Source organism: Takifugu rubripes, chromosome 13, assembly GCF_901000725.2.
Source record: "Takifugu rubripes chromosome 13, fTakRub1.2, whole genome shotgun sequence".
Classification (NCBI taxonomy): domain Eukaryota; kingdom Metazoa; phylum Chordata; class Actinopteri; order Tetraodontiformes; family Tetraodontidae; genus Takifugu; species Takifugu rubripes.
This window is the reverse complement of record NC_042297.1, coordinates 17,066,498-17,092,979: the sequence shown is the minus strand read 5'-3', so window position 1 is coordinate 17,092,979 and position 26,482 is coordinate 17,066,498. Positions and strand designations below refer to the sequence as shown.

Below are 26,482 nucleotides of genomic sequence, written 5' to 3'. Positions count from 1 at the left end.
CCCACAGACGCACACAGACTCTCCGGCTGTTGTCAGCAGGATATCTGCGCCTCTGAGTTAGTGTGACGGAATCTGCAGGGAAGGAGGACGCAAAATGGCTCAGAGCTGCAGCGAGGCAACTTTCCCAGAGATAGTCGAGCTCAACGTGGGGGGGCAGGTGTATGTGACCCGGCTGGAGACCCTGAAAGCGGCCCCCAACTCGCTGCTGTGGGCCAAGTTCGGCCAGGGCTCCCCGGACCAGCTGCCCAAAGACAACAAGGGCCGCTTCTTCTTCGACCGGGACGGTTTTCTGTTCCGCTACATCCTGGATTACCTGCGGGACTCCGAGCTCTTCCTCCCGGAGTTCTTCAAAGAGAAGCGGAGGCTGCGGAAAGAAGCGGACTTTTTCCAGCTCCCGGAGCTGTCGAGGCGCCTGGAGGCGGCCGGGAGGGACGGCTCGGATGACGGCGGGGAGCAGGAGGAGGCTGAGCTCAGCAGCCCGGCCACCCCCTCCTCCTCCTCGGACAGGACTCTGTCGTCTCTGTCGGGGGGCGGCTCCGGCTACATCACCATCGGCTACAGAGGCACCTACACCATCGGGAGGGACATCCAGGGGGACGCCAAGTTCCGCAGGGTGGCCAGAATAACCGTCTGCAGCAAGATCTGTCTGGCTAAAGAGGTCTTTGGAGAAACCCTGAACGAGAGCCGGGACCCGGACCGACCCCCGGACAGGTACACCGCCAGGTACTACCTCAAGTACAACTTCCTGGAGCAAGCCTTCGACCGGCTGGCGGAGGCCGGCTTCCACATGGTGGCCTGTAACTCCACCGGGACGTGCTCGAGCAGCGACCCCACGGAGGACAAACTGTGGACCAGTTACACCGAGTACGTTTTCTGCCGGTGAAAGCCGCCTCCAGGCTCCCTGCACATCTGGATCCAATGATTGCTCCATACACCACAAACTGGCAGTTCCGGGCTGCATTTGTGTGTTTGAACCAGTTGCATCGTGATAAATCTATATTCCCAGTATATGTCAGACTGTCAGACACACCCTGGTTAAACCCAAATAACTGTTTTACTGTTGATTTGAATGATTATTTGGCCAAAAAGTTTGTGCTGTGTTCTGATAAATCTATGTGGTGCAGGCCATAATTAGGAAGTGCTGTTTCTCTGTTAAAAAGTTGCCAGTGTCATGTGATGCGCTGTGGATAATTATCAGTTTTTTGCAGCAACAATAATTTGTGTTTATCATGTAATCGCCCCCCCCCCCCCCCCCCCCCCCCCCCCATGACATTCGAGAAACGCCGCGATGGGTATCTGACCCTGATCGGGGTGGCCGATCATTGTTTTGACATCAACTGTGACATTTTCAGAGGTCACGGCATGAAGCTCAAGATCGCACGCTGAGATTTTACTGGTTTTAATCTAAATAAATACCAAAATGTTGCCAAAAGAGGAAAAAAAACCCTTCCCTGGCTGTGATATCTTGTCTGAGCAGCAGCTCCTGGGAGGCACTTGCGAGTGATCCTGATAAGTGGAGCATAAAGCAGGCTTTGAGTGAAGGCCGGACATATTTACTTCAAACAAATTCTGTATAAGATTAAACAAAACAGCCTCATCTCTGCAAGATATGGAGCGGTGGGCGGAGATGCTAATAAAGGAGGATTTGTTTCCCCGACTGCCTGTATGAAAGTGTTAGAAACAGGCTGCAGACAGTCGCCCCCCCGCAGCCGCTCCGTCTCCCACGCACGCCTGTGCGACAGAGAAGGAGCTTCGGAGATAACCTCGCGTCTGCCGTCACCTGATGCTGCCATCTGGACAGGAAAAAGGAAGCCCGGACTCTTCCTCTTTCGCAAGCGCATGCAACTGCAAATGTGCCATGAAACCACAGCTGGTGAAAGCTCACCATTTAAAAGTGAACCTCCTTCTGGTGGCTCCTCTGAGGTGAAGCGGCGTGTGCGTTTGTGGCCCCGCGGAGCTCTGCAGCGCCAGCCTCTTGGTGGGACACCAGGGGTTAAAATGTGCACCAGCACAGAAGGGAGACAGATAAGGGGAGCCCAATTAGCTCGTCGCTGGGGTTGGAGATAAAGTTCTTCACATGCGCGTCTGTGGGTGTTGCCACCTTCCCTCACAGCTCGTCCATCCGGCCATTTGTTATATTCCGGCCTGCTCCTCCAACCGGGACGTGTTAATGGCGACTCCGAGCTGTGCTTTGCTCTGTTTAGCTTAGGTGTGAGAGCTTGGTTCTCTCCTTCCTTTCTGCAGAACAGCAGCCAAAAAAAAAAAAATCCCTTCCAACCTCCCACTTAATTGTGGTCCTGGCTGAAAACTGAGGCTGGTCCAGTGAGACGCCGCCGTGATTTCAGCATCTATAATGATGTTAATGTTGGCGTTTTGGAGGTGCCGAGATGAGCCAACACAGACCAATCCGTCTGCCACTCGAGGAGCATCGCGGAGGAAGTGAGATAAAACCTCGCAAATGGCCCCGGCAGGGCGAGGCAAAACAAAAATGAACCTGCCGTCATCTGATCGGTGCTAAATCACACACAACTAAACCCAGAGTTTGTCAAACTACATACCATTTATACATAAAGCATTCCCACTCATTTTTATATGAATCCAATGCGATTTTATTCAGTTATTCAGGCCCTGTTCTGCTAATGCCCTGAGACGGGCTGTGCATGAGAATCAGGCTTAGGGTTGTGTGTGTATTACCATCCAGTAAATCCATTAAGAGTGTGTTAGTTGAACCCTTAATCGAGTCACGAGAGCCAACAATCTCTCTGGCAGATCATCCCCTGAAGCGGCAGATGGACAGATAGCACCAAATGGAAACCCGCCATGTGTAAGTATCAACGGCGAGCTGGTGACCACGAGGATCACTTAGTTCAGGTTCCTCATTCTGAAATGAGAGGCTTACAAAGGGAGATGTGGGTTGCCATGGCGATCTGGTGCAGATACAGCCTCCTTACGTTCTCCTGATGTCATTCCTTGCTCTTCTCTGTGATCTGCTGATATGGAGGGCCAGCGTTGCTAAATGTCACCCCTCTCCCCACCCAGCCAAGAGAGGCACCCTCTTCCTCCTCCTCCTCCTCCTCCTCCTCCCTTTTACTCAAGTCCCTCTGGAAAGGGCAAGATGTGGGAGAAGCTGATGCAGAGCTGACCTGGGGGGACTGCTGCCTGTTAAGGTCCCTGTGATCCCAGCTCGAAGGCCTTTGCCTGCAAACAGAGAGACTTTTGCCCTTCTTCAAGCGAAGTTCCAAATGGATCCGAATGGAATGCAATATTCTAAACCCCAAATTTAGCAGTTAGCTTACTTCTTGTTTACTGGGATTTTCCATCATTGACATCATTGTTTGCCTCTCTGGTTCAGACAACAAATAGTTGCTATTCTCAATCTTAAAATCCTCAACGCCGGCCCACCAGCAACCACTGGCTCCAACCCTCCCTCCAGCAGATTTAATAACTTCCCCGTGCTTGTTGGAATCCGTGGAATTAGCAGACTGACAGGCAGCCACTGAGATTACCCTGTTACGTAATTTTATTATAGGCCCAGACACGACTGTGGGGGCACAGTCAGTTCCTACAAGTTAAAATCATTTTATTTTCTCTGGAGCTGATTGGATTTAAATCATAATGCCCTAAACATCTGTGGAAGAGCAGCCACATGTTTGTGCCACAATGACCATGTGTCCATATGGAAGAGGAGAGTTTTATTGTTATTGGGGAGAGAGAAAAAAGACCCAAACTTGGGTCATTCTGAATTTCAGGGGGAAAGACCCAAGAAGCCTCAACAATCTGGTAATTCTGCTGAAAATAACCAGGACAGAGCGAGAAAAGGAACATCGGGAGTTCTTGAAAACTGGGCCCCTCCCCCCCTCCCACCCTGAGGAGCAGCAGGCAGCTGATGTGCAGCAGCGCCCGGGGACCAGATCCAGATCCGGAGATCATCGTCTCGCTGGAGGAAACTGAACAAAACGAACTCATCATGTTGCTTCATGCACAGCGGAACAAAACCGTGCGTATTCTTATGTCTGGAGGCGAGTGAAGATAAAGCCAAGTGTTTTTATTGAGAATGAGACACAACTTGTGTCAATAAAGGTTAAATAAATAAAAAAATTATCTTTGTGACTATTTCATTCATACACTGGGGGGCTATTGAACCAATGACCTTTACGTTGCTGGAGCAACCACTGGACCACTTGACCTCCAGCTACAAACGTCTGCATCATCCAGCCTGCACAAACATTTGTGCTTTTTATTCTCTTACTTTCTGCTGTCTGGCGTACGCAAAACAAAAATAATATCCCGTGATCCATTTTTGCTTCAATTGCATGAGGACAAATTGTATTTTATTTTTTTTACTAAACCTATCAAGATTTAAAATATTTTGTTTAGTGTACAGTTGTTTAATTTGTACCTGCTCTGTGCTGTTTTAAATTCGCATGTTAGCAACATGCTAACAAAGGTCTCTAGAGTATAGGCATGCTCAGGTGGTTGCTAATGCTAGTCTCCAGTGCTAAAGCACAGATGCGTCAGCTGGGACAACATTTATCAAAGTCCTTGCATGTACCTTCACCCTGTTTGAAATCAATCCCCCCCCCCCCCATCTGATGGTCCAAACAGGTTTCAGGAAGTCCTGCCTGTCTTGTGTCTGTTGAGGTGGATGTCTGCCACTCCGCCTGTGTGTTTGGGCTCTGGACAACATCACTACTCCGCTGCGGGAACACACGCCAAAGACTCCCTCGCCTTCCTGGCTGCTTCCTTCATCGTCCAAACACACTGCAGTCGAGCCGATGAGGGCACGTGATTGACAGCAACTGGCGCTGGAGACGTTTCCTCGGACGAGCCGTCCTCTTTGGCTGGCATGATTAAGCCACACATTTTTGACTTATTTGATCAAAACACAGACAGTTATAGTTTAAATGGTGTCTGATTTGCACCAAATTGTATTAAACCATATAGTTCTTCAAACAAAACCTCTTCAGAAGAGCTCGCCCAGCAAGCTGTGGGAGTTTCCACCCACCATGTGAGAAATCAGGGAAATTTTAGAGCTCAATGTGAGCTCAACAGTCCCATCTAAACCAACAGGGACATCAGATCCTGGTAGTCTAGAGCACCATAAATAACTCGGAAGAATTTCCCACGAACCAACACTCTCCAAAGAAATGATGAACTCCTATATCCAAAGAAGAGAGCCTCTTAAATATTTCTGGGATGCTCCGACAAAGATGGAGGTCACAGTTTTCCACATCACTAACTTGTCCTTGTGAAGCTCATATGAAGACATCTCCCACCAGTTATTCCCCACTTCCACCTGTCACTGTGACAGATTTAAAGAGCGCTCCTCTCCCTTGACTCCCACATAAATTGGTATCCAGTTGACCGTTTAAGAGCAGCCTCAATGCTGATAATGTACGTTACCTGAACAGCCGTCTTGCTGTCGCCTTTCCTGCCAAAGCATCTTATTCCTGGGCTCATTTGGGTTTAGATGTGTGTGTCCAGCAGTCTCTCTCTCTCTCTCTGCTGTCACTCAGCCTTTCCAGTTTGCTGAGCCTTCTCTAAAATCCTCCCACGGTCAGATCAACACCGGTGGGCTTTGGCTGCAGCCTGGACACACACGCGGGCTCTCAAAGGGATCCTGAAACGTCGCCCACGAGTCAGGTTGGAGATTTTGTGCTTATTTTGCAAAGGGCCACTGCATGAAAACTGCTCCAAAGGTCGTGACCCAACACAGAGGGCATTGCATTGTGGAGGGTCCAGTGGTATCTTAACGGATGCAGAATCGGTGAGAAGGAAGTTTTATATGGGGAATCTCTTAATTAATGAAGATGAATTTAAACATCTATTTTGTTGATTAAAATGACACCTATCACCATGTTCTGCTCTCGTATCGACATGCAAGTGTCTGGATCTGAGGAGCTCTATGCTCTAACATGTCCGCTTTTAGAATTTCCTCTCTGGCTGAACTTAAAGGAACCTGACAAATGTCAGCGGCCCGCATCCGTTTTAAACTCTCTTTATCAAACATTTATGGCTGCAGCCCGGCTAAAATTAATACAACTGTGCAACTTCCCCCAAACAGTTGAATCTTGTCAGGAAGAGAAAAATGAGTTGCCTTTAAGGGAAATGAACTCTTGAAACCTTTAAAGGATCACTTTTCCCTTTATCAGGCCAAGCGTGTTTACGCCAGTTTGGCTCGAGAGCACATTGCTCAGAAGAGAAGCGGCGATAGAAGAGTCACAACAGAAACTCTGCTGTTTTGGAGACAGAATCCTTAATGTTCCACAACTGCAGGCTCGCCGTTATGACAGGAAGGTTAACTTACAGCTTTAGGCAACGGAACTTCCTCATTCAGAGACCCAGAGACAGAAAACTCTGTTCCTTTGGTCCGTTTTAAACATGCACCAACAGTTTCCTGTAAAAGCAAAACAATGTGATGCACCAACACACGGGGAGGAAGATGGTTTTCTAATAAATGTGAGAGTCTGAAATAAGATCATCAGTACTCAATAAGGAAGAGGAAGAGCGCCTGCACGACGACGCTCAAGTTTAAATTCCCTTCAAAGCAACTGCCAAAAATGGACTTTTAAGGAAACGGATCTGGGCTGTCTTTACATGACAGGCAAGAAAACAGGAATCAACTTCTCTGAAACTTTTTCTGCTTTAAATAGAAGTTCTAGGTTTTCACAAATTAGGCGCATTATATTTTCTGCGAATGCACATGAATAGTTGCCCAACCGGCTGCTTTGTGGTCAGAATTCTTACTTTACATCGACCATCTGGGAAAAGGAGGCCCGTGATGCCGCCATGCGGTAGGAAAGAGAACAGCAACGAATAATTTAGAGAGCAAATTAACTTTATTTACAAATGCAATTCAACTAAAACCCCTGTTTTCAGTTATGCATATCCTGCATATTTACCCAACACAACTGTTAGTACACCAGGAAGTGCCTTAGTACAAATTAAACGTAAAGAAATAGTCATATTTTTAAATAATTGGGCCCAAGACAGACAATGTTGTATATCACTGACTGAACGCAGCATTTCCCTCATTACTTTGAATCTACATCAATTCTGCATAAAGCCCATCAGAAGAAAGGGGACAAGGATCCACACACTGGGCAGCTAAAAGTCTACTGGGTTTCCATCCCCTTGTTAGGTTCTGTCTGCAGGTTCTGTTGGACTCAGATGTCAGGGCTTTAGAGTAACACACGCTGGTCATGTGGAGAGGTCAGCAGTGTCTGAAAGAATAAAGGCTCAAGATCACAATTTAACCACAAACGTACGACAGAGGACAGGATAAAGGTCAGAATAATGAGCCTCTTCTGAAGCATTGGCGGTGTGAGATACCACACCTCCCAGAACCTGCGAGGTGTGATAGCTCCCAGAATTGTGAGGGGAAAAAAAGGTCAAGACTCACACTTGGGCTGGAAATAGCAGAGCCCGCAGTGTGGGGTTGTGTTTCGGACCCGGGTCTCAGGTCTGCCGGGAGGCCTGTGGCAGCCCGCGAACTGAGGAGTGAGGAGAGGGGGACAAATCTGAAGGGGTTACTTTTGACACAACACCATCTAGCCTGGCTTCTCTATTCACTCAGCTAACGTTCTTGTCATCTTCAGGATATGACTCATAGGAAAAGTGGGTCAGACGTCTCATGAAGACGGCAAAAGATGAAATTCAGGAGAAATGGAAGCAAAAATGGCTGCAATTAATGCTCATGACCGACTTTTAAAGCTACGCGTCCTCCTGGTTTGCCTAAACTTGTGCACCTGAGAGGCATTTCCACCTTAATTAAAAGCTTTAATCAGGTCACAACCTCTTACCTGGACGCATACCTGATGAGGTGAGTGGGATCATTTGTCCGAGGTAAAACAGAGCCGGTGCTGTAACGGGAAGGGTTCCTGCTGGGGCTGTAGTACCCGGCGGCGGCGGAGTGTGGGCGGGGGTAGTTCTGCAGAGCGGACGAGTGTTGAAAGGCATCCAGGTTGTCCAGGGACTCAAACCTGCAAGAGAAAATGAGAAGGTTATAGGATGAGAGGGGGGAAAAAAAAGGTGCATAAAACCAAAATAGCCATGCTGGCCTTTTCAGAGGGACATAAATGGGCTCCTTGTAAACACTGCTGCTCCGCTGACGGATCCAGCTGTTGTCGGTCAGCAGCTGGGTCCTTTTCTTCATCTCCTCCAAAATCTGCTGCCTTTGCTGCTCGACCTTGGACACAGACGGCTCGCGCCGTTTCCTCTCCTCACCTGAATCAGCCAAAGGGTGCAGGTTGAACTGAGGCCAACAGACGGCTGCAGCGTGACCAGATGACAGACCGGGACACTGACCTCTGGTCTGTTTGGGGGCAGCAGCTAATGATGGCGTCGACATAGACTTTGCCCTTCGGAGGTGAGATAGAAATGAGCGAATCGTGTAAATATCACTAAACCAATTGAGAGCCAATTTCTTTGAAACTGTACGAGCTGGTTTCCCTTCTGACCTGTGAGACTGAGACAGCCGAGCGAAGTCGCAGCATTCCTCAGCCCTGACGTGCAGAGCGGAAACGCACGGAGTGAAGAGGTCAGAAAGTCTCCGAACGTGACCGTTACCAATGTTGGCAGGATTTTACAAAGTCTATTTACCAGCCTTTGATGTTCCTGCCATTCTGTGCTGCCTGAGCATCACAGCGAGGGTCGGAGGTCACGGTGACACTGTGGGGGGTCTGATCTTGCTCACTGAGCCTACTGGTCCGTCCGTTCATGAGTTGGCCCCTCCCCCCTCCGCTCGCCTCAGAGGCGATGACCTTCTAAAGAAATATGCAAAATGATGTGTGTTGGGGGGGATTTCCCCATTAAGATAACACAAAAATGTATCGGATTAAAAAACTTCCTGATTATTAGGCTTAATTGTAACTTCTAATGATGTTGACGATGTAAAAAGGATTTTTTTTTTTAATGCAATAAATTTGCTACAAAATAAACCAGAATCATTTCCTAGGGAGGAAGTAAGAGCTACCCCATCTTCCCGGTGTTCCTCCTCCATGGCGTCTTGTTGTGCTCTCTGCCATTCTGCCTCCAGCCTCTCCTGATCTCGCTGGTATTTCTCCTAAATACACACACAAACACACCCACGGCTTCAAATCAAGAATTAAGATGAATGGGTGGCGCATTAACCTCGTTACTTTAGTGGAGTTCTCGTTCACCTGTAGGAGGCGCTCTTGCTCTTCCTGCCACTTCTGTTGACGCCTGCGTTCCTCCTCATAGTTCCACATCCAGCTGGATGAGGAGGGGCTGAGGGACGGCACCTGGAGCTGGTAATGCAAAAACATAACCAATGCAGCCTCAAACACACATAACATCTTTTCTTTTTTAATACAAATAGGTGACAAAGTAGTAACTTACGTCTGATATGGCAGATTCTGAACCTCCTGTGTGAGAGAAAGCAGATCAGCGACGACAACCCACATGTCTCCCAACAGGCTTAAACATTGTAGAATATATACACACACACACCAAACACTGGGGACACATAAGAGGACTGGCGCTCCATCAAACAAGCACATAGTTGGACTCATTCGTCTGTTTTTACACACTTTGTTCATCCCAAAGATCAAACCTTGGTGGCCGGAAGATTAGCGAGCCACTTGTTAGCACACAGCTATCACCCTCATCTTTGCAGATAAACAATCAGATTTAATTTGAGGCCCTTCGTTGTTGTCCTGTGTGCGAACCAGTCCGCTCACGTCTCTCCGTCCTTGAGATACTGCAGGCAAAACATGCGTTTGAGTGCCCGTCACGGCAAATTAATCCAGAGCAGCATCACTGTGCCGTCAGTGGCGGATGGCTGCTAGCATGTACACAAATCGGGCAAAAGCAGTTCAAGCAATTACCACACAAATAAACCCATGAGCTGAATCCTGCGGAGCCCGGAGAGGGGAGCCATTGTTGCATCGGATTCGTGAGCAAACACAAAAGATGGTGTCGCAAATCAGTCAATGTGCAGAAGAATGTGAAAGTTCAATTAACACTCCACAATTAGAATATGGGATACGTCCGTCTAATCCACACACGAGAACATGCCGAGAGCAACCAGCTCTGACATGTTTGTGCTCCAGTTAGCACATAAATATACGCGTTTAGGACCAATTCTGGTCTGCTGTCAGAAATATGGTGATAAAGTTAAGTTTTTAATTACGCTCCTACAGTGTGATGGGAATTATTAAAAAAGGAAGAAAAGACTGAAACGTGTAAAAAATAAATGCAAATCTGAAAGTTTTAATGAGAAGAACTCTGGAGAAAGGAATCAAGTGTGTGAGCAAAATGAGTTCAGGCTTTTCCTATATGCTTCTAAAACAAAGACCCAAGCCAAGCACCAGCCACCGAAGCTGCAACACCAACGAGACGGCAGCTGACCGGAGATGTTACCTTTCTCTTGGAAAAACTCTGCCCTCCTCCTATGATTAATTCTGATGATAGTGTTATAATCAACTGCACGACAGGTGAGGAAGGTGAGGAAGGAGGTGAGCACTCCAGTTTTATTTTCATTTTTAAATATTCAGGTCATGGGAAGCTTTACTCCTGATATTACCTTCGCTTCTGGCTGTCCTGTGGTTATCGGCAAACTCTCCTAGCGCCACTTTACCGTGTGCAACCTGCACCGGCGAGAGAGCGCCACCGTTCGCCTGACGTGCGCCACTGCGCGCATCCCCTGCTGATCTGAGCTCTAAATGACCGCTCGCACCGTCTGTCTGCCCACTGAGCTCGGACGCTTTCCCGGCTGGGATTTCGGCACCGGCGCCGTGAGCGGGGAGGCGACCTATCAGAGCGGGTGCGGCGGCGGTCAGATTGAGGGTCGTCCTGCTCTGGCCTGGCTCTTTGTGACGGCTCCCCACACTGCTGCTCCAATCTAATGAAAACAACCAGCCATCAACTCTGAGGGCAGCTGTGGAACCGTCTGTGTTCGGAATGTCCGGGTTAAAATATCACGAGCCTTTCCAAAAGGATGGGAAAAATAAATACATAATCATCTCTTTATGGCTCCGTCTCTCACCCTTGTTGCCATAGCGCCGAACATCCATGGTCAGACTGCCCGCGCGTAGGGACGATGTCATTTTCTCCATCCACTCAGAGGAGCTCATGTGTGCCACCGGAACTCCATTAAGAGTGACAATCTCATCATCCACGCGCAGCTGGCAGAGCTCTGCTGGACTGCCTGAGGACGGAGGGACAGAAGGACAGGTGTCAGGGAATTGAGTGAACTGAAAGCGGACCCAGACACCAAGGAAAAGACAAAGCTGGGGTACGCCAGCACCAGCTCGTAGTTCTGGTGGCCAGAAGTCGGGTGGTAGGGTGAGGACTCTGGCACTTAATCAAATATTCATGGCTGAAAGCGCTAGCGGCCGTTAGCGTTCAAACTCTTCAGGTTACAGAGATCTATAAGCGACATTTGGCCTTTTTTGCTGCGTCTCCATTTCAAGTCGTTTACAGACTCCACAGTTAACAGGCAGCATCTTTAATGGCTGATGCGTCTCCTGTAACTATGGTACATTAGAACAAATTTAGCCCCCAAGAAAACCATCCATAAATGTCTCACCAGGCTGGATGAACTGAACTGTGGCCCCTCTGGAGTCCCGTCGAGTCTGGAAACCAAAGTCTGACCTGCTGTTGGGTTTAAGAGTGAGGCTCACCCTCATGAAACTGTGACCCACCTGAAACACACACAGGCACACACAGAAACGGTGACACCTTCAGATTCAATGGCCTGTGCTTCCTGACAGAAACTAGATCCACACACGTATAATGGGACATACTCCAGGTACCAGTCAGGTGATCATGGCTGCAGCTCTGTACAAAGGCTGTTTTTATGGCGATGCTAATGCTATTATTGTCATTATGTTGAAGAATGGTGTTATCCAACCAGATGCTGCTCTCAGTGTTCAGTGTGGCGCAACATTACAGTGAATAATGCACCACAAAGCATAAAAACACAAAAACGGCCACAAAGACATCAGCACGTGCACATATTTGTTATTTTAAAAGCCTCACACACCAACACAGATGCATTCGGCTCTGGCAATTAAGGAAACTCTTCACAAATGTCAGAATAAAGCAGCTAAATTACACTTCTGTAGTCTTTATGATGCTCAGTAAAGCTGCGACTGCTCTTATTTCCTCCATGTTACACTTAAGGCCCCCGGAGCCTCCCGAATAACATCACTCTCCACGATCACTCGCACGGGGCACCTGCTTGTGATTTAAACGCACAATTACATGCAACCGGTTCTGGAAAAGAACGTGTCGCATCCGTCCCATTTCTAGTTACGGACATTCGTTTGGTGAATTAATCCTGACCTGTGTGTGGTCACTGCAGGGGTTAGACAGGACGGTCGGAGATTTTCCCGGATTATCCTGCAGGCTCGAGCAAACTTGCGGCGGCGGCGGAGTCTGGAAGGGCGTGGCATCCGTCACCGCCGTCTGGTTCCCGTTGTTCTGTCTGCTGGGAGCTGGCGGTGAAACCTTGAGGCTGGCGCTTGCCGCCTGCCTTTTGAGCGATGGTCGGAAGGGTGGGGATGGAGATCCGTCTTTGTCTCGTTTGGACAGCGGTCCCTGGTTGTCGTCCACCTAGACATAAATAAGAGCAGGACGAGTGTGAGGACGGTCCAGGTAGCGCAGATCGATCGCACGGACGTGGGAGCTTGACAACTACGAGCGACAAAAATAATCACGCGTCATCTGGCGGCGAGCTGACACTTTAGCAGTGCAGCGGTATTTCCATTATTAATGAGGAGGGGAACGGGAGGCACTGAAGGTAACACAAGCTCACCCTCACATTTACACACATATCCTTGTACTTCTATCTTTGTGAGGACGTTCAGATGTAATGCCTTCCCAGTTAATTACCCCACTCAAACTAAATCCAATCTTAAAACTACACCTTAACCCTTAAAACGGTCCTTTGAAACTGCGAGGACCAGCCAAAACGTCCTCACTTTGCTTGTAGAATGTGTATTCTGGTCTACACACACTCAGAACACACACACTCTCATTAAATTATCGCACTCTTGCCCGTCTATCCTGCACCAAAATTAGCACTTCATTTAAATGAAATCAAATTTTAGCACTTTACAATGTGTAAAACAAAAGTCAGCAGGCGGCCAGACATTTTCCCAGTTGTCCAGACTTCAGATTCTTTTTAAACGTGATTTACGCTGGTATCATTCCTGATTCGATCCTGCATTTACGGCAGGTGACTTTAGTCCTGAAGTTGCCATCGGCTGGGATTATCTCTGTAGAATTTAGGCAGACCCAACGGTCTTGGAACATTACGCTGCTTCCTTTAGCTGAGAGGTAAAATTTAACTCGGATCACTGTGTGATTAGCGCTGCACTTACGTTATGCAGTCGTGGCAGCGAGGACACCCTGGACTGCTTGTTGCCAAAGGGCCTCGCCGTGATGGCGGAGGAGAGACGGCACGAGCCTTCGGACCTCCGGTAGCCACGTGGCAGGCTGGCTGAGCGGGCCCATGACCCTGTTTGGGCTAAATACTTATAGCGGCCGCTGACCTGCGGCCCTGGGCCACGTTCCACAGATGTTCCTGATGTCTCAAGGTTCTGGCGGTTCTCCGGAGTGTAAACTGGTGCCTGGTGAACTTTTGGATCAGCGCAAAACTCAGAAGGATCCCTGTCAAAGGGCCCGTTTAGTTGTATAGTTGTGGCCGAGGAGGAGATTTGGTTTGGCCCGCTTTCAGGCTGAGCGCGTTTAGATGAGGGCTGCGCAGGAGTCAGGCTGATCTGACCTTTGACCTGCGTCTGGGAACTGAATGGGAATTCCAGAGAAGGGGTGGTGACTCCTGCTCCATTTGAAGCCAAGGACGCAAACCGGCCCTCTTCCAAAATGGCGCCATCAGAGGCGGGCATGGCTCCCGCTGTCGCTCTCTAGCAACACAGATCCACCTCAGCTAAATGCATTTCACACATTTATATAGAAAAAACACCACCAAGGGGAGCGAGGGGTTCTTACCTGGGTATTGGTGCTGCTGAGAGGGACAACTGAAGCTGCAGGGCTCAGGGTTACCTCTGTGACGTAGCTGCGGGTCAACAGCGCTCGAGTGCGAGGCTGCAGATCGAAGCCGGATGGTTTCGATGGAGACGAGCTGGAGGCAGCGCGGGGGGCAGGGCCGTTGCTGCTTGGAGACTGCTGGGCCCTGTGGGAATTGGGATGTAAGGGAATAGGATCCAGCATAATTAAAGATGCAGAAAAGGTGGTGGGGGCCTGTGTCCTATTACACATGCTATATAGTTATCAAAGCATGGAGAGCTGCTCTCTCACAGGCTTTCAGGGACTTCTAACAGCAGGACATCCTAAGTGCACCTCTCCAGTGGGACTCCCGCCTCAGTCCTCTCAAAGTTGGTTCGAGCGCTGTTGGTCATCTGGTTGATGACGTGCTCCCTGTCCTGCGACTTCCTGCGAAGGTCCGACTTCGTGCTCCTTCGACGGTTCTTCCACTCGGTCAGATCCTGAAACAGAGTCGGAGTCGAGAACGGGCCGTTGATTTTAGGGGCTTTGGATTTTAGCGACAGTCGCCCCCCCACCCTCCCGGGCCGACGTGTGGCCACAACGAGAAGATGGCTTTGCTCTTTCTGCACTCACGTCCTGCCACTGAGCGTCGCCGTCTTCAGCCACGGCTGTGCACAGGTCCTTGTCACTATTCCACTCCCTTCCGTCGTCACCTCGACCCACACCTTTACCGATGCGCCCACGGGGAACTTTACGCACGGGGTAAACCATCGGGATGTCACTGAGCGATTTGCTCCTGGTTCAGACAGAAGCAGAAAACTTTCAAAGATCAACGCAATGTCATCAGTTTAAACACGACAGCACGCACACACACACACACACGATGACACTGACATGGTTTAAAACAAATACAACATCGCACCAATGACACGACAGCCCCATTATGCTGCATTCTGATAACAGCTGCGACATGGCACATTCTGCATCCTAACAAGAGAATCCTTAGCCAAGTGTGAGCGGGAGAGCAGCGCGAAGTCGAATAACGTGACAGAACAAATGGCAGCAGCTGCTGCTGTCGGAACAACAACAGCTAGGGCTTGTAACAAGTAATAGAGCGGCTGTGGGCGACAGAACGTCAGGCGTGACATTCAAGTAGCAGTTAGCAACTGTGTGTTTAAGAATGTGAAGGGTAGGAAGCAAGATGAGTGCAGTTAACCTTCTGGGATTCACTGCCTCTCTCCCCTGATTCCGTCAGGTTTGTGCACAGAAATGGAGCCTCGAGCATCAAGCAATTGCGGACGCAAGCCGAGCACGCAAAAGCTGCGCGAAAGCGGTCAAGACACGTTTCTCTCCGGCTTCAACGTGTAAAACTTACCAGATCCAGCCGGGGTTGACCTGAACTGGTCTCCCAGGCGTGACCTGCCTTGTATTAGCTCTGGTAAACCGGAACAGGAAAACAGAATTCTGATCATTTTGAATCAACGGTCGAGGTCCCTTTGATACCGCATATTAGCATTATTATAAATACCTTTTATTTTCCTTTCAAGGGTCTCAATGTCACCTCACACAAAAGTTAATAGTCATATAAAGAAGCATAAGTGTAAAAAATTAAAGATTCAACCAAACAGACAAAATACATCCAATATTGACAGCAGTCTAAATAGATGGGTCATCATGTCAGAGTGGAGTCCAATGGAGGACATACGGGCAGGAGAGGAGGGATGCACAAGATGGTGCGATGGTATGGTGGGTCACGTGGTTCTGTGAGGTGTGTGTGTGTGTGGGGGGGTATGGATTTGCAGGTTTGGAGCAGGATTTTAAAGGCAACATGGACCGGTAAGTGAACCGATGGCCAGTGAAGCTGTTTGAGTGTTGAACGATGTTTAATGCATGTCAACAGCGGAAAAAAATCTTTCCATTCGCAGCAGCATAACCAAACCATTTTCACCCAGGCAGTAAATTGTCTTGATACAGCAGGTGTTACAAAGGATTAAGTAATGGCAACGTGAGCACGACAGAGCAGCATCTGTGTGACAGCTAATAAGTGGCTGAGCACGATGCCATTAAAAGAACATCACACCAAGCACAATATCAAAAGGTGCCAACATAAAACAGCAGATAATTCTGCACAGTAAAGTAGCACCATAACAATCAAGAGCTGTTTTTCTCCCCCTTTTGGGTATATTAAGACTTCTGGACACATTAGCTTGTTTGGCAATTAAAAGTTGTGCAAAAAACAAATGACCAGAAAATGGGCCTGTTAATGTGAATGTGGCAGGGATGGATCTTCAGCGTACGAGCCGTGCTTTGGGTTTGCAGCCCGTTTCTGAAGCTCTGCAGACCCCGGAGGCCCGTTTATGGATGCCAGAAACCAGGTGAGGAAGCCAACGCTGCGCTCTTCCTCGGCGGCTCTCGAGGCTCTCCGACTGGAACCACACAGAACAGACAGATTAGCTGTGCGTTCAGAACAACAGCATTTCGACTCATCCAATATTAACACAAGAGATAAAGGAAATCACAATGAGACAACGGCAATTACGTCGCTGGCGAATTAGTGCTGCTTTTAGCATCGCGCCTTAACGAGCCAAGGTTTAGATTCCTTAAAAGCTGTATTACTAAAGCCGTTCAGTGCTTAAGCAGATCATTAAAAAGTGTTTTAAATATGATCTAACCACAACAAAAGTTAGAAAAACTGCAGGTTTAGTGTCTGGTGCTTTCGCTTAGCCTTGTATTAGAGAACCACAGAACCAAACTGCGCTAACAACGAATAAAAGAGTCAACAGACCTCAACTGCTGCATTTTGTGATACCACGGTCTTCTCCGAGAGCCGAGGGAGATCGCGTGCACGCGCGTCTCCTCCTCAGGTGTCCAGTATCGGGGTAAGAAGTGGTCGAACCTGGGACAGGAAGATGCCTGACGGAGGGTCTGCCGCAATCGCCGCAAGAACAAGTCGTCTCGGACCGGGTCCGCCTCGGCAAAATCGTCTTCCGAGTGGTCTTCGGACAGAGCTCGGCGGAAAGTCACTTCGTTTACGGCGAGTTTTGGGGAGGTAATGGCGGCGGGGGTTTGGGGAGCGTAAGGAGGCTTTCCTCTGTTGCTGCAGCAAAGATTTTCATACCCAAGTGTGTTTACTTGAACCCAACAGTGAAGAACAAACCGTCATTGCTGCAGCTACACACCTAAAGATGTTTCAGTGTTTCAGCCTCATCTACCAGATCAAAGCTACAGTGTTAAAGGTTTGCTTTGGATCACGGACCAGTGTTAAGCAGTCAAACACACGAGTGTGTGTGTGTGTGTGTGTGTGTGTGTGTGTGTGTGTGTGTGTGTGTGTGTTCAGTGGCTGCTGTATATTTGCAGTACCTGGCTAGTGGGCCGGTACAGTACTGGCCATTCTCCAGACTTTGTTTTCTCTGAGGAGGCGGCAGTGGGATACGCCCTCTGTTCCGCTGGGGTGAGAGCTGTGCCGTCTCCATCTTGAATACCTGCTCTGCTTCTGCGTCGCTTTCACAACCTTGCGATGGCAGGGAAACATGGGAGAGCTCTCAAAAGCGTGAACCCCGACGGAGGCTTCGAGCGGCACGGAGCGATCCGACATTTATACACGCAAACATCCCCAGGCTCCCCTCCCTACATACATCACCACCATGTGGAACTTGCCACAATTTCTGCCGTGCATGACATCAGTAGCATAATGGGAGATTAAAAGCGAGGTCACGTGTCGATGGCAGTGGTTGTTGGTCGTGATTTGGGTGTTGTACCTTCACTGCTTGGGTGGAGGTTCCTGGGAGACTCTCCACTGTCCACACTAGTCTGCGCTGTACTTCTGCGTCTGGGCTGCGGGTCTTCCTCTCCATCTGGGTACCAACCGTCTTTCAGGTTAGCGCCTTCGTCCAGGGCCTGGGTTTAGATGTTGCCAAGTTGAAATGAAGTGAAGACAGCATTAAAAAAACAAACAAACAAGGAGAGCCATTTACCCTGGACAAGGCCAACCCCAACAGCCCTTCAAAGGCCTTGAAGTTGAGCTGCGGACCGCTGTAAAAGGCGTCGAGATGAGCCTTCCGACCCAGCCAGTAGATCGTTATCAGAACCTGAAAATGAACAGATAAATGTGGACGTGTGTGGAGCACACGCGTTCCTGTACACAGACCTGATTGTCTGCCCCCGTTTCCCTGCTTCACAGTAGGGGGGGCAAGTCCAAAATACATTTGCGGAACGATTTTAAAGCAAGCTAAAGTAGAAAGCAACCAAAATTTGGAAAATAAAGATTTAAATTCCACAATTCTGTTTGTAGATGGAAAAAAAATTGCAGCAGGAGAGAATAAAAATGCTTCGAATCGATGAGAGTGCGGGATCAGACCTGTAAAACCACATGAGCACCAGCAGTCATGGAGCAAAAATATCCACTTGCACTCGACTGGTATTAAAAAGTCAGGCTAAATCTATTAACTAAGCACATCAGTAATGTCATTAAGCAACACATTTGACATACTGCAGCCCATTTTCCTGGAGGGCAGAGATCTATTTATGATGGAAAAGCTTTTTCTGGCAGAGCAGCACAGATTCGAATATTCACACACTACAGGACACAGATCGATGAGCAATGAACCTGGATTTATAAAGTTCTGCTCCTCCTCACGCAGACCTTTGAATCGGACAAATACCGACGCTCTGCTCTTGAACTTTACATCACCAACATTAGATGTTCTGGTTCTATTCAGTTCTTAGTTTCCATTTTTGCACCATTTTTTCCGCCCATGAAGACCTTCAAGTTAAGTGGCAGAAAAACTAATTGGAGAATAAAAATAACTGTGTCCAAGAACAAGTGACTGAATAAAGGAGGAGAAAAAAAGACAGGCGTTCAGGCAGCCTCATTATCAAACTGTCAGCTATTGTGTGGTTTAAATTGGGTTTTACAGGAAAACAATCTCATGAGCTTTCGGACATGTAAAATACCAGCAGCTCATGCAAGCGTGGGCATGCACGGCTCACATGTTCCACTAACTCATGAGGCCCAAATGCAACAAAACAACCTTGTTGAATAACCCCCTCCACCCCCCCCATACATACAGTCATCCCCAGGATCAGGGGTGGAGCCTCTACTGTGCATTCTTAGAAGACAAGGTCCAGAAATACACCACAGAAGAAGAAAAACTCAAGTCAAACTCACATTTTTGAGTCTTCTTTTGCTTTCATTGTGCCTGTGAATGAAGAAATACAGAAAGGTGATGCTCCGCCTGCTACGACATTACAACAATATATCAACAGATACCCTCATCTCTGGGTGACGGATGACAAAACGATGACAAAACGATGACCCGCATAGGACAAGTTGTCTTCATTTGAAAACAACTTTTTTTCTCCATTTTACCTCACATCAAACTATTTTTCCCCTCAGATTCGATCCCTACAATAAAATTAGATTTTTGCCTGGTTGCCTTGGTAATGACACACGAGGGCCCGACTCAAAATGCACTTTAACAGTTGGTGCTGTGGTCGGGAGCGTTCTGGGGAGATGGACGAAATCTGAGCAGAAGTGTCGTGTCCAGACTGAGACACGTCCAATTAAAAAAAACTAAAAAGCAACTTGCAGTTAATGTGACTTCAATCAATATCATATATAAAAAAATAAAATAAAAATTAGGTGCCCTTTACATTTTTTGCTATCAGGCAGGACAAGGGTGAAATTTCAGGCATAAAAACAAAACCTAAAAGGTATAAACTTTATAGAACAAGTCAATATTGTACCAAATACAATCCTGAGTCCTCTCATTGAGCAACACTCTTTAGTACTTAAATACACCTTGTGAACCTATTGTGCTTTAGCCTGTAGTATCAGCAAAGATCTAAGTAATTATTCTGTCATTTATTCATTGGTTTTAAATATATATATAATGCCGGACAGACAAAGAAAGGACCTTTCTTTGCTGACTGAAAAGCAAAAGGCTTAAATACCGCTTACGTAAATGGGTATTAGCCCGTCCCCACTTTGAATGTGTTACAGGACTGTTCAGACAAAGAGGCACCTCATTTGAAACCGTCTAATCAGCTTCTTGCCAGAACTGATACAGAACAGGTCATTAACTCAAAGAAAGAGCTTAACGGGCAGAGCTCGCGCGTTCGTAAATGCAAAGCGGCCGTGGGACTCGAACCGTGGAGCCGTTGACGCAGTGAAAACAGCACAGGGACAAGTGGCGATGGGTTTCTCCCTCGGAGGAAAGCCTCACCTGAGCGTCACGCGGGTGGACAGGTCCTGCAGGTCTCCTGGATCGAAGAGCTGGGACACGTTCAGGCCCAGTTTGCCGCAGGCTTTCAGGAACACGTTGACATTATCCTGCAGATCCACATGACACAGAATGACGAGGCTGGTTTTGGGTTCAGAACATTACTCGTGTTAGCTAGTTTGGTGGCAGCAGGTTAAGTTTAACCATCATCCAGTAGCTCTGTAATATGATACTCGATTAGCATTTCCCTATTTTGGCTCTTTGGCCTGATTCCTGCCAAAATCTGGTGCAAATGTGAACGAGACATTGCGGTGACCCTCGACCGTAACGTTTTCATGCAGATTTTTTGGATTTTCTTTCAACAGTAATACGTCCAAAAACAAATTTTTGCTTGGATTTTTCATGCGAGAAGTCTGAACATTATTTATTGTGCACACGTCTGAAACGGCTGTGTGAAGGTTACATGTGATAATCAATGATAATTGCATATTTTTTAATAGAAAACCCACACCTATGCAAATTAGGGTCAATCTGAATTGAATTTGAAGAAAAAAGAAAAAAACAACAACCCACAGGCCTGCCAGTAAAGGTCATCCCTGCTGTCAGAACAACCGCCGCTTCTCTGCTGCAGCAGCATTTTGGGCTCCTGCTGCAGGATTCCGATCATTTGCCCATGGTGGGAGGTCACTATTGATCTTTCCCCGCTGTTGCTTTGGGCAAATTTGGCAATTAGACTCGTGTGAAACCATCAAAAATAGCCTGAAGGCCAAATAAAAAGCCCCATTTGCATGTATATCTGATGAATAAAAACATTCAGCATCTGCTGAAATGCAACACTGCTCTGAAACACATCTTGGGCTTGAACAGTCTCAAAATCGTCCCGAGGAGCAGCCGATTGCTCCCATCATGCACTTCTGTCACACCCGATGCTGTTTAGTGCAGAACAACAGAACACTGGACTGATGGCATCACTCACCAGACCAGCGATAGGAGTAGAGCGTCTGTTGACTTTCTTAATGATTCCAGGTTTTAACTTGTTGATCAGGCTGGAAGAGGAAGATTAAGCATTAAACTGAACATAAGAATTCAGCTAGAATACATACAGACTGCTTTAAATTGATTATGATGAAAACAGAGTAGAAATACCCAGATAGCACAAGAATTGTGTGACAACCTGGGGGCCCGTTAACACGACCATACAAATCTGATAACTGGGTGTAATCTGATAATCTGTCTACAAGTTACTTACAAGTTTCTGACTCATGACCTCCCACAGCAAAAGCAGGAGAGTTTGGGTCCACTCTCAGAAACCCATAACCAACTTGATTTAGTCAAAGACTAAACTAACACTCACTGGATGAATATATTATGCTGGAATGGTAATAATAAAAGACAGGTAGGAGGCTCCTCCGTGTCTCCGAGAGCATTAACGGCCCCCTGCTGACAGTCGGGGGACACTACACATTAAACACAGCTGTTTACAGCTGTATAGTCACAGACCACTGTGACTAACCACCTTGCTTGAGGTAGAGAATTCATTATCACAAACTCCAGGGATTGAAATGAGATAAATAAGATAATTCACAGCCATTCCAGAGGGAGGGGTGAGCTGCGTTCAGAGTTCATTTCCAGTGTTGTGACAACCTAATCTGGTCCTGAGCAGGTTGGGTTCAGTCTGTCTCTCCTACTTTACATGTTATCTTCTCTGACATCGATTTAGGCCACTCGAGTTGTAAAACTGTAAATGAACTCGCATTAATCCACATATAGCTAGATCCCAGAAGGATTTTAACACTAGAACTGGTGGTTATAGCATCATATTTTATTCATTTGTTCCCGGTTCAACTGATACCAGGTTTGTTTTGCACCTGCAGGATCGCACTCGCATGAAAAAGAGTCTTGGGTTTATTGCCAGTTTTTCAGCAATTCATAAATTAAATGCGGCGCTGGCTCCCCCATCAGCTCCCTGGTCTCCAGCACGGTATTCTGGCTTTGGCTGATGCAGGTTCAAACCCAGGTTCCTTTAAAACAAAAACACAGCTGCTCAGTTTCTGGCGTTGTCACTCACTCGCAGAGCAGGACTCCGTTCTCCAAGGCCGCGCGGAAGTCGTTACAACCAAACCACTTTCCCGTAACTTCCTAAACAAACAAGAAGAAATGTTTAATTTACCGGCCACCACAATCACAGCACAAGAGCGTGTTGAAATGAAAAGGATCTTTTCTTAAAATCAGGGAAAGTTTCCTTTGGTTGAAGAAGTCCATGACTGAATATTTGCATAAATGTGACTATACGACTTTAAAGCTGTCATGTGCAGACCAGCCACGGGTCCATCGTCTCTACAAATGAACCGTTTACCAGCCCTGAATTATTTTAAAGCCGTTTCAACATGTTCCTTCAGATAAAATGTCCAAAGCTCGACACCAGAACCCAGAACCACAATGTAGACAAACAGAAATGAAAAAAAAGATACACCGTTAGAGACATTGTAATTAAACTGTTTGACGGCTTTTTACTTTCTCCTGCTGCCAAAAATAATATAATTGCTCCTCACTGTAATTTTTGAATGTAATAATTTTAATTAGCACCCCCCCCCCCATTCTTTGAATTCCTCAACTCTCAAATATGGCGGTCATTAATTTGCAATAAGACATGGCCTCCAGATCTAAAAAGTCCTCTGGATACCACACCGGAAAAAAGGGGGAAAGCAGAGAAAAAAATCTAATTTAAACCCTTGTTAAATTATTTAATTCATTAAAAGTATGCCTATTGCCTATGTGCTGCCTTTTCATTAAAATTATGCACTAATTTAATCTACAAATGCTTGAAGTCACCCTCCAGGAAAAAAAAAGTTTATGGGCACATCTAAAACATTAAACACAGCAATACCTGCTGCTGCTGCTGCTGCTGCTTGTGGGCAGAGAGCGTGGTGGTGGGGGGGGGGGGGGCATTAACGGGGGACATACAAACAGCCATTAAATCCTGGCTACATAACTAACGCAGGGCCCCAAAAGGCCATTATTCCCACTAATTAGTCCCCCCAGGAATCCACAATCACCACTCCTTTTTGGCAGAGCTGGGCACCGGCCACGCAGAGAAGGCGAGTGTGGGGAGAGCAGCCGCGGCGAGAGAGGAAAACACAACCGCCTGGTCAGGTTTGACTTTACTGGAGCGCCCCAATAAGAAAGCAGGGATCTGACCAGAAACAGGGACTCCCCTCGGGGTGACCATCCTTGATTTTCGTGACCAAAAACGTGCTGATCAAATTCATTTACTTCAAAACTGGGGAAAATTCCAATTAATAACCATTTCCGGCCTGAATTTTGTCAAAAGCAAATCGGGCTGTGTTGGGGCGCTACTTCCATCTCGTTAAGGAGGTGCAGAGAAAGAGCAGCCGCTTCAAAACCGGGCTCTTCCCGCTCCACCAAAAGCTCTATTTATACAATGTAGAAGGAGCCAATCTATTCTTATTTCTTCAGCGCTCCTGCAGCCACTGAGGAAACATTAACTTGTAATTGCTACTCGTGATAAACGGCAGCCATTCCTGGACACATATAGAAGCTTATTATCCAGCAATATGTACACTGATTATTATGGCCAATACACTCAGCCTGGTTTGGCACAAGGAAGAATTTAAGGAACCATTTCCTGAAAACAAGACCCGACACACACACACACACACACACACACTCTCTGCTCATCCATCTCTGAATCATTGGGTGCAGGAAAACAAATGGGCAGAATTGGCACAGGCTCGCTGCCAAGAGTCCTCCTAATGAACCAAGCAGACAGAATTGACATTAATGGGCCCATTTAGACCGGGTCAACGCTCGGCGCTCACAGCCTGCAAGTTGTATTTGTTAGTTGCAATTTTAGGGTTGAATCCGGAGAGGGAACAGACAGGAACAGAGACCGTGCGCTGCTGCAAAGCCACATCCTCCATGCACAACCTGTGGCTGCACAGGATGCCAGTCGAAGGTGGTTGAGAATTCACAAGATAACCAGTAATCAGGCTTCAGAAGTCAAGAGTCTGGCTGCGTGCTAGGCTTGGTTTTACCACCTGTTCTAAAGCCATCATCTTCTCTTATTTTCCTCTCTCAGTCCTGCAGTCAAATATTCTTTATCTGCAGAACCGCAGATGATTCTGACAGACTCTCATTGTCCTGAGGCAAACTCTTGTCTGATGCGGCTTTTTCTACATCTGAACTCAAAGGCGACTCATTTCAGGTTATGAGGAGCAGCAAGTGCAACATTTTTTTGTTCTGTTACAAACAAACCTCCAACTTCTAAAACGTATGTACAGGGAAGTTCATTTATAATATCCTAATTCCAAATATTCCCCTATGAATGGGGGCAAATAATTGAAAATGTCTAATTGCTTAAGAATGAATGTTATACATTTGTGCAATCAAAATTGGAGCTAAAATTCTGCACTTTATTCGCAGCTTGGTTGCTTTAGGACGCATCCATAAGTAACAATATTTCTGTACATTTGAAGCATTGCTGACATTGTTACACTTTCATCAGACAGGAAAAGTTTTGCTAAGTTAAATACGCACCTCAATCCAGCGTTGAGCCTCGATGAAAGCGTGTGCACAGCTGACGCTGCTCTGCTGACGCCACTCCATCACCAACCTGCTCGATCGAACCACGGTATCAATCAAACTGGACGCACCAAACACAGAGATGAAACCAGCCAAAATCGTGCAAACGGCGGCCGCCCCGCGTCGTTGTCCCGTCACCTCGTGTGCGGCGCTGCCGTAACTGGTAATTGTCCACTAATTGAGCTTCACAAGTTGGACCATCAAAACGCAACGCGCCTCTCGGGGCGTCTGTCCGTCACTAACGAGCTGCGCTTATTGGATGAAGTGCGGTTAAAGTCTCCGCCCACCCGGAAACCACATCCAAACTTCCTGAAGTGACGTCAGAGTCTCACCAGCGTGTCATCAGTCCTCTGTTGCTCTGCTTCACACCTGAACACACACCTGAGTACACTGGAACCAGGCGGATTCATGGGAATTCGGCCTCTTTAAGCTTAAAATTGAATATTATCTTTAGCCTCATAACTGATCCAGTTTTTATTTTAGGCACCTTCACTTTCTGATCACATAAGAGTCACATAAATGAAGCCTGACTACAGCATCAACCTGATGATGTGAGGAAAATCTTGGAGGATGAAGCTTAAAAGGAAGAGTTGATGCTAAATTACCTACTGCATCAACTTGTACAAATAGTTTTTCCATTTCTGGCTTTAAAATATCTGTCCAAATTGTTCCAGAAAATAAGTCGGAGCCTGAAGACAGAGGTAAAAGTGCAGAGCCGGAGGTCCGGGGATATTTACATGCAAATTGAGGCAAACATGCAGATTTCTATCCGGGTCATTGTAACGAGCAGATATGCTGGAACCAGTTATTTTACTGATCCCAGCTGTTGATGCAGCTATCAAACTGCATTTCCCAGAAGCATCACAGCAAAGGTTTTCATTTAGGTTTGAAACGAGTTCATACAGATCCCCAAGTCCTCCTGTGAGCCCAACTGTGACAATTTAAATCTGCAACTGAGGCTAAGCTAACTGGAAGAAATTGGTGCCGCACACACCGACAGGCTGCAGTTGATTTGTGATCTTAGAAAGCTGTGATTCAGAAACCAACTGTGTAAGATGAATGCATTTGATTTTGGTTAGATGTCGCTTTAGTAAACTGCCAGCCCATCTCCAATGATTGGAGCTGTATTTCACATCTTGTACTGTAGTGTTACTGAAGACTGATTCCAGAATGCTATTTTCATTTTGTTTACAATTTTGGGGATAAAAGTAATATTCTCTTCTAGTTTAATGCACAAATTCAACCCATTAAAGCAGTTTATAGGTCCTCCTACACAGACAGAGGAATTGAGGGAACCGTAAACGTTTTAAAAGCAAATTTAAATGTTGGCACAGGCTCCAGATAAATAAGCCATAAATACAAAAACCAACAGCAGCATCTTCTTTTCTTCCCTGAACTCATTCTCTGTTCCTGCCTTTGAATATCGCTGCAGCCTGATAGCAAATGCAAACTCCATCACCGCGTTTGATGCGTGGCCCTTTCTCTCTTTGATACTGAGGAGATGAAGGACGGCCTGTGACAATTCAACTCCGAGACCCCGTGAATAGAAAATTGTTTTTCTTCGTTTCTTCATTTTTATTTATTTAGTTTATTCTTACATGTCTGAAAGGGGCGCCCAGTATAAAAGTGGTGTGCGCACCTCATCTTGTATTACAGCACATGCTTTCGCTGAAGCAATTTCCTGC

The 26,482-nt window shown here is 47.1% G+C and overlaps 2 protein-coding genes across 8 annotated transcripts; one reads left to right on the top strand and one right to left on the bottom strand.

Annotated features, from left to right (window-relative positions):
* Positions 1–1,657, top strand: LOC101079680 (BTB/POZ domain-containing protein KCTD12-like). Its single transcript, XM_003969908.3, has one exon. The coding sequence runs from the start codon at positions 95–97 to the stop codon at positions 881–883; it is 789 nt and encodes a 262-aa protein (XP_003969957.1). The 5' UTR covers positions 1–94; the 3' UTR covers positions 884–1,657.
* A 5,163-nt stretch (positions 1,658–6,820) lies between these two features.
* On the bottom strand, positions 6,821–25,044 carry LOC101079455 (LIM domain only protein 7-like). Of its 7 annotated transcripts, none has more exons than XM_011610109.2 (28): positions 24,753–25,044; positions 22,264–22,334; positions 21,172–21,241; positions 20,199–20,305; positions 19,142–19,172; positions 17,949–18,062; positions 17,733–17,871; positions 17,335–17,485; positions 15,350–15,409; positions 14,608–14,770; positions 14,329–14,474; positions 13,978–14,161; positions 13,350–13,892; positions 12,310–12,579; positions 11,552–11,666; positions 11,009–11,170; positions 10,547–10,864; positions 10,384–10,446; positions 9,361–9,386; positions 9,162–9,269; positions 8,975–9,064; positions 8,602–8,765; positions 8,460–8,504; positions 8,308–8,360; positions 8,061–8,226; positions 7,803–7,982; positions 7,403–7,493; positions 6,821–7,223 (listed from the first exon to the last, which is right to left on the bottom strand). In XM_011610109.2, exons 1-28 carry the CDS (start codon positions 24,819–24,821, stop codon positions 7,182–7,184), a joined length of 3,741 nt encoding a protein of 1,246 aa, XP_011608411.2. In that variant the 5' UTR covers positions 24,822–25,044; the 3' UTR covers positions 6,821–7,181. The 7 variants fall into 7 exon arrangements, with proteins under 7 accessions (XP_011608411.2, XP_029702097.1, XP_029702096.1 ...); XM_029846237.1 differs by having other exon boundaries at positions 7,815–7,982; XM_029846236.1 differs by having other exon boundaries at positions 8,602–8,762.
* Positions 25,045–26,482: the final 1,438 nt, after the last annotated feature.

Bases quoted from the DNA above. Each gene is read 5' to 3' on its own strand.
- LOC101079680 (XM_003969908.3), top strand. From the start codon at position 95: ATGGCTCAGAGCTGCAGCGAGGCAACTTTCCCAGAGATAGTCGAGCTC.
- LOC101079455 (XM_011610109.2), bottom strand. From the start codon at position 24,821: ATGGAGTGGCGTCAGCAGAGCAGCGTCAGCTGTGCACACGCTTTCATC. The intron at 19,173-20,198 runs GTGAGGCTTTCC...CTTCATTCACAG, and splicing joins TCCACCCGCGTGACGCTCAG to GCACAATGAAAGCAAAAGAA. The intron at 17,872-17,948 runs GTAAATGGCTCT...ATCTAAACCCAG, and splicing joins TGGGGTTGGCCTTGTCCAGG to GCCCTGGACGAAGGCGCTAA.